Raw genomic sequence first — 8,182 nt, 5'->3', positions numbered from 1 at the left:
TATATATATATATATATATACAGTATATATATATTACTTTTCTGGTTCTGAAGTGTTTTCATTTTTATAAATAGAACCAAAAAGGTGTTTGGTTTTATGTTTTTCCACAGCTGTTTCTGCTCCTTCGTCAATTGTCACATTATTTGCTTCAGAAATCTTTGCTCCACTTACCGGCGTTCCTCTTGTTTGTCTTTTATTGACCACTCTGTGTCTGAGACAGAAAAATGTCTTTTTCTTCCCCTCTCTTTTTCAAACATCAAACACCGTTTCCAGATCAGTGTTGACAGATTCCCATTTCTTCCGTCCATTCGCTGCAGGCAGTTCCAACTCTATCAGCATCACAGTCTATCGACTGGGGGGTTATTTCTGTCTTCAAATCCCACTGAGGGGGAGAAGAATTGATCTGAAATGTTTGGATCATTACCTGTTTGATGTTTGGACAAATTATGCAGACGTTCGGTACCAAAGGAGCAGACAGCTTCACACAGCCATCTGTGTTTTCTCTGTTTGTTAATCTTGGCACAGCTTGGTTATTAATAGCCACAAATCAGACAAAGGAAAGGTATTAAATTAAATTAAATACAGTGTAATTGAAACAAAAGTAGTTTAAAAAGCACATCTTTAATCACATTTTTGTTTTCTCTTTTGAGATTTAACATCTTCTCAGTTTCAAATATAGCCATACAAATGCAAAAGATCAATCAAAGACAGTGAATTGTTACATGAACATATACAAAAATTAAGTCCAGTTAAAGCTTCAACTATAAAATAAATAAAAATTAGAATAGATACAGGGAATATTTAATTAGCAACAGCTAAATATGAGCTAAAGATAATTAACGGCGTTGTGTTAGCTATTGGTTAGCATGAAATATAGGGAATTAATTCAATTTAGCCAGAAAAAAAGAGAAGAAATTTAGGCAGGAGTATTACTAAAATGTTGGCAGAAATTTAACTAAATAGGATCAGAAAGATTACAAATATCTGCAGCAAAAGAGTTGAGAACTCCAAGATGTTTCAAGATGGCCAAAAAGATGACTTAAGGTTGTCAAGAAAAGCTCAATATTATATAATACAACAAAACATATTAGTGGATGAAATTAAGCAAAATGTTAGACAGAAATAAGAAAAGAAATACAGACCATGGTTTAAAGGGTTAAAGAAAATGGCTGAAATGTAGCTTCACTGTACAGTAGCAAACAAACCTGTTAAATGATGTATTTACATGAACTGTGTGGGGGGGGGGGAGATGCCCACTTACCCACGGGGCGGTGAGAGTAACAGCATGGTATCTTCATAATTTATGATCTTAACTGTTAAAGGAAAGAGGGAATCCAGGCCTGTGTCTGACCTCAGCTAACAGAAGAAAAACTCTGGCTGCCTGTGAAGGCCACCAGTGGCATCATGGGAGATTGAGTTCCACCTCCCAGCTGGTAGAAATTAACTTTAAGCAAACGAGAATTTTCAGTTAGCCTTAAGATGGCGCTAAAAGTGCTTCATGACATAGCATCAGATAATTAAGAACGTGTTGTTCCGCGTTTGTTCTGGGGAATCCCACTGAAAACAGAAATGTATAAGGGATACTATGAGAGACGGGGGGAGTTCAGTGAAGCCCCCACTAAGCAGAGGAATCCTGGATGTGACAGGAGGGGAGCCAGATGGTGCTGAGCCTGGCTGGGGAGTCCAGGGAGTTGGGGGAGGTCTTGGCTACAGACCCACCTGAAGACTGTGTGTAAAACATGAAAATGTTAAAAAATGCCTACGCTTTTGTTGACATTAAATATGGAATAACGCGGTCAGATCCTGACAAACAAGGATCGGCTTTAAGGATAGGTGAAGATGGAAAAGGAGGGAGATGATTGGATGAGGCAGAGTTGGAGGAGAGAGGAGAGGAGAAGCAGGGAAAACAATGACGGACGCTGTTACCTGATAGGCCTTGATAAGGTATCAGTGACAGACAGTGTGGAGGTGGTGGAGCAGAGAAGATCCACAGACATGGCTGACAGATTGTCAGAGGTCACACAGACGGGCGGAGGGGTCACACACACACACACACACACACATGCTGAAGATTTCAAGTGCTTACATGTATGTAACACATACCCACACTGGGACACAAGTGCTTTCATGAAAACAGAAGAATTAGATTTTGTAAGCAGAGACCCTGCTGCTCTCAGACCACCAACCAGTTCAGATCACATTAGTTCCATCACTCACAGCAAATGTGGTTACTTCTCTGTGAGCCAGAAAACAAATAAAAATAAATCATTCGTTATCAGGACACATTGTTTGAATCAAACTATAGAAAAATTCTGGAGAAAATCGGAGCCAAACGTCTAAAAGGTTAGCCTGGGTAAAAATGAAAAGTAGTTTGAGATTATAATAATTAAGGTTAAAAAACTGCAGATAATAGCAGTCAAAATGAGGTGGACAAAAACTAAAAGTTGGATTAGTGATGGGTCATTTAAAAAAACCTTTAAATTTACAATAATGATATAGAAAGCCTCATGTAGCTTAGTTTAGCTCAGCTCAAAATATCTCATTGTAGCCAGTCGGTAATGTAGCTTAGTTTAGCACAGCTTAAAATATCTCATTGTAGCCAGTCGGTAACTAAATATAGCTAATAAAGAAAAAAAAAACCTAAAAGTTATCAGTAAAGTCTCTGTACAGTAGTTTACACCAAATCACGGAGACGTTTAACAAGTGTGTGTTGTTCTTCTGTGGTTTTCAGAAGGAGAAAGAAGGATGTGAGAAAAGTCTTCCTCAGCAGAACCCAGACTGCAGCTACATCTGGGTTCCGGAAAACCTGACTCCCTCCTGGGTTTGTCTGCCAAACAATCAGCCCGTGCTGTTTATCATCCAGCCGGGAGACTCAGCGCTGGAGGTCCTCAGCTCCATCTGCAAGGTGAGCTCGCCCTGATGTCAGCACAGATGTTCCCTCAGCTGTCCCCGAGAAATATGGACGCTAGAATAGCTAACGGTTGACAAAAATAAAAAAAGCAAAGTAAATATAGATACAATTATTATTATAATATACATATATAAATATTTATATTTATGTATATATGTATATATATATATATTTATAAATATTTTTATTATTTATAATGATTTATTATGGGAAATTCCCATTCAGTCTTGTCACCTTTGGTTCCACTCCGTCTCCTCTGTTTTCCTAATTCGTCTCAGGCTGGAATAATGAGGCCTAATGATACGTATACGGAACGACATTCTGTTGGGAAACAAGGCAACCGATGCCTGTGTATATGTTTGTGTGTGTGGGTGTTGTAAACATGTCACAAGGAACTGGAGCGTCTAATTTCAGACCCCATGAGTTGAACAAACGTTCAGATCCACGTGAATTCCTTTGTGTTTTTTTCAGCCGACGTCATGAGCTTCACAAACATGTGCAAACATCAACTGACTGATTATCACTGGTACAGACAATAACCTCTGTCTCTGTCTGTTTTAAATAAAAACACCAATTTGACCACAGTCTCTCTCTCTGTTGTTATTCACAGACACACAAAATCGACCGACCGGGCCACTACCTACGGCTGAAGGTGTGTGTTGAGAACCAGATGTTCTTCTATGTCCCCAAACTGGAAGACGACATCTACGATGTGGTAAGTAAATGACCACGCCCACTGTGAGGAATGTAGTAAAAGATCATATATATAAATATAAATATATGTATCTAAAAAATGTAAATACAAAATTTGACGTCTATGTATGTATTTACGTATATATATGTATATATGTTAACATAACAGGTATAATGTATGAATAAATGTTTAATGTATACAGTATATATACACACATATATACATATATACATTTATACATATACACACATATACATATATTTAAATATAAATCTATATACAGTATATAAACTGTATATTTTTATCATTTTTTTCATATTTTATGTTACATTTATAATCTTTTGATATTATTTTTACATTTACTAAATTCTAGCTTGTAGGCTATATATTTCGTTAGCCGTAGAGCTAGCCACCTTTTCTGGTATTCAGCTCATTCATTTGTCTTTTTCAAGCTAACGCTGTGGACATGTTCATCGTTTCCTTATGGTTTATTTAAGAACACATTCTCTGGTTCCATATTTAACCTCCTCCTCTCCTCACCTGTGTGTTAAGGAGCTGCCGTACTCTACACCCCAGACCAGCTTTTTCACTGTACAACTGGACTTTGTAGTGAATATACTGAAGTCCTTTCTACTGCAGTACAATCATTTGATTTTTCCGCAGCAGCTCTTTTATCTCCCTGCTTTGATCAGCCTCCCTCTTTCATCCTCACCGTCACTGATATTACACTATTATATCTCCTTGGTGAAAACACACTGCATGTTTTTTTTTGTTTTTGTTTTTCCATGCACGCAGCTGTGTCTGTGTGTGGTCCGGCCCACTCTGGGCCGTGACCCTGGTCTGATCATCCAGTCACTAACCCACTCACTCATTCCCCCACTTTACAGACCTGACCCGGGTTTTAACCCCGAGAACCTTCAGAGGCGATTGCTCTGTTTAAGAAGCTCTTAAATAAAACATGAAGCTGTTCAGCCTTTTATTATGAGCCACAACTTGACCTTGACTTTTCTATTTCTGGACCAACATCACATGTCCGTGTTCGCAGGTCTACAAAGAGATCGAGATCCGGCCCAAAGTGACCAAACTGATCCGGTTTGACCAGAGCGACTCCTGCGCCGACGGATACGGTGGGTTCAGACAAAAAGAACCGCGGTTTAAAACTCACTGCGTCAAATTGATTTTCTAATGGACTTCTCTGGGTCATGCTTTGATAATAAGTGAAGTGTGGGGGCTGCATGTGGCCTGACGTGAGTGTCCTAAATGGATGTAATTACACTGTAGTGAAGCTGCAGCAGCCCACACTGTCATTTTGCAATATTTTAAAGACTGAAGAGAATTAATGACGCTATCCCTGCTTGAATGTAATTATGTGTGTGTGTGTGTGTGTGTCCGTGTCCCTGCAGGATTTTCTGTGGCCGTAATTGATGAAGATGGAACACAGCAGTTACATATTACAGAAGTTAAAGCAGGGGGCGTGGCCTCAGCCAAAGGTACATTTTTCATCATTTGATCGGAGTTGGTCTTTCACTCAGGTGAACCAGTAGGAGTGGATTTGTGAATTATAATCAACATCTAAATCTGTCCACCTATCACTGAAAAAAAATGGTATCATATGGTTTATTTTATCAAAATGTTGTGGGTCATATTATTTTATTGGATTCTATTATACTATATTGTATCATTTTAAATAGTTTATATTATTGTCATATCGTATCGTATTGTATTTTTTGGTGTTATGTGATCAATCATCAAATTGTACATGGTATATCCAGATGATTATAGCTGATATTATGGTATTGAATCTGACTGTGTTGACTGACATCGTATATGATAATTTGATCAATTGAAATCCTAACCTTCCAAATGGTTCCATCTGGTCCGTCCTCATGTTGTACGCTAACATGGCTAACATGGCTAACATGGCTATCATGGCTAACATGGCTAATATGGCTAATCCCACTGATACAGTTCTACCTGATGTTACTGTTCGATTCAAGACAAATACAAGACTACAGCAAACCAGGCTTACATTTCCTGGACACAAAGACAAAACCCCCCCCCAAAAAAACCTGAAGTCATTTGTCTGCATCACAGTGTGATTTCAACAGCCAGGGTCAGGGTTCAACCCCCACCGCTGTTGTCTGTCTGTCTAACTGAGACCTAATAGGTTGGAGAAGAACACTGCAGCTCCGTAGATACAACACTAATGTATAAAAAATCACACCACTCCATTGTTGTGCCCCAGGGTCAGGCCAAGGTTACTCAAGTGTGAGATTATGTCCCCCGGTGTACTAGCCAGTTTAAAAATAATGCTACGCTAGCGGTTTAAGCCAGAGGACAGAGCTATGCTGAGCGGCTTTTGTTTTTCTACAGGCGAATGTTGAAGGGAAGAAAATAAACAAGTTTGAGATATACACATATATATATATATATTTTTTTTTTTTTGCTGAATCACAAAATTGGTTCAAGCAGGGAAGACCATAGTAGGTCCACAATGGGCGACTCTATGAATATGTGTGTGTGTGTGTGTGTTTTATAAGGAGATAATGAATCAGGAGTGAAAGAGATTACTGTGGAATTTCTGCAGGCGTTAAGCACAAAACCAGGCCACAGTCAAAGACGAGAAGACCCCACGGGTCTTTTCTCTCTCTTTATTTCTCCCCTCCTCTCTCACTATAGTTTCCCCAATGAAAACACACACACACACACACACACATAAAAACACACATATATGTCCAGAGGGGTAATCTCTCTCTCCGTCCAATACCGACTCAACTACAGCTGACATTTCACATCCCACACATCTAGGTCATTACTCAGGGCCAAATGTGTTTGTCTTTTACTTCAGCTTTTACTACATTGTGAAAAGCCATAGTGTCCAAGATAGCACAGCTAATCTGATGTGTCCAACATGTGGACCTAGGGGCCAGTTGTGGCACGTGGATGGGTTTAAATCATTTTATTTAAAAACATTTTTGGCTTATTATTATAATTTTTTTTAATTTTTTTAATTTTTTATTATAAGCTTTTATTATTTATTTTTATTTGGCTAACCTTATATTATCCAGTCTGTTAAACTTTCTGTTGTTCTGTGACAAAACATAATTTTGTGTTAATATTTTTTTATATATTGTTTTGCTGATGTTTTGGCCTAACTACTTCTTTCTTTTTTGTTAGCATTTTTTTAATAATATTAATTTTAATTATTTTCACAATTTTTATGCTACATTTTTGTGAATTATGTCTGAAATATTATCAAAAAAACCTGACACACAGCTGCAGTAAACAGAAAAACACAGAACTGAACACCGTAAAAAAAAAAAAAATCCTCAGTGACACATGGGGCTGCTGTCAGGAGGCCTGAACATCCGTCACAGCCAATCAGCTTTATTGAGTAAAGCTGGTTGCTAATTGGTCAGCTGATTGAGTATTCATTCTCAATTAGCAGAGCTGGGCACAGGTGGTGGAGGAGAGAGGAGAGGAGAGAGGGAGGGGCTGAAACCGAAGCTGTTCTTCAGTGAAATGCATGGTTCAGGACTAAAATAGACAGATATCTGCTCCTTCATCGTCTTCAATTCATCACTTCTAGTTACATCAGTATTCGCCTCAAGCAGTACAGGCGTCAGATGCTGCATTTTTAATACAGTGAGTCTCACAGAGCTGCTGAGACTACATGGCCATGAAGCTGTGTTTGTGTGATTTTTTTTTTTAAACATTAAACTCACACAAATTGAATGCCTACTGAAAATAAAGTGATTTCTTTAATATTTCACTTTTTCCATAAGGATTAGAACAGGATTTCTTTAATAATTCACTTTTTCCATAAGGATTAGAACAGATTTGTTTTTGTTTTTTATTTTCCTGCCAGGTTTGAATCCCGGGGATGAGATCCTGTTGCTGAATGGTAAAGCTGCATCCGCCCTGCAGATGGATGATCTGAAAGCTGCGTTTGTGAACCAAGCGTTGACCCTGTGTGTCAGCGCTCTGCCACAGCTGGACCCTCAGGTGCTGTGCTCACTTCCCCCTCGACGCTCTGATGGAGAGCAGGAGACAGCTACGGACTTCTACTCCCAGAGCCACGGTAAGACTGGCTTCATACCAGGCCATAATATATACAAATACTGTACAGTCTCTAGTGGGAACTGCAGTAAAACTTTCTTGGCAAACCCTTAACTGTACCTTTTAATACCTGGAACATAATGTTCTGTTTTATTTTCAGACAGAATATTCAATGTCTTGGTTATGGTGATTAGTGAATTAGCATTATAAAGTACATACTTGTTCAATTAGCCTGGAAATAATAAGAAAACTTGATATGAACAAAGAGTTTAACATCTGTCAGTGTCACCTTTTTGGCTAGCTTAAAAATCTAGCCAAAGCTACTGTAAAAATCTCCTACAGTAGGGAGGGTTGATGACATGCTACAAACCTGTATTGATGTTCATGAATGTCTGCTTACATTAACATTTTTTTGGTTACAATTTTAGGTATTTGCTTTTTAAGTTTTTATGGTCCATCTATTTCAATATTTTGTATCAATTTGTTAAAAAATGTGATTTAGTGTTCACATATTTGAG

At 38.3% G+C, this 8,182-nt stretch overlaps 1 protein-coding gene across 1 annotated transcript in view; it reads left to right on the top strand.

The window, feature by feature from the left end:
• The window catches only part of tiam1a (TIAM Rac1 associated GEF 1a), a 31,583-nt gene that overhangs the window by 11,234 nt on the left and 12,167 nt on the right, over window positions 1-8,182 (top strand). The window contains 5 exon segments of the mRNA XM_008333241.2: window positions 2,732-2,905; window positions 3,522-3,626; window positions 4,651-4,732; window positions 5,009-5,095; window positions 7,474-7,686. Coding sequence (XP_008331463.1) covers window positions 2,732-2,905; window positions 3,522-3,626; window positions 4,651-4,732; window positions 5,009-5,095; window positions 7,474-7,686 — 661 coding nt within the window.

Source organism: Cynoglossus semilaevis, chromosome 19 (assembly GCF_000523025.1).
Source record: "Cynoglossus semilaevis isolate Cse_v1.0 chromosome 19, Cse_v1.0, whole genome shotgun sequence".
Taxonomy (NCBI): domain Eukaryota; kingdom Metazoa; phylum Chordata; class Actinopteri; order Pleuronectiformes; family Cynoglossidae; genus Cynoglossus; species Cynoglossus semilaevis.
This window is presented reverse-complemented; position numbering and strand designations above follow the sequence as displayed.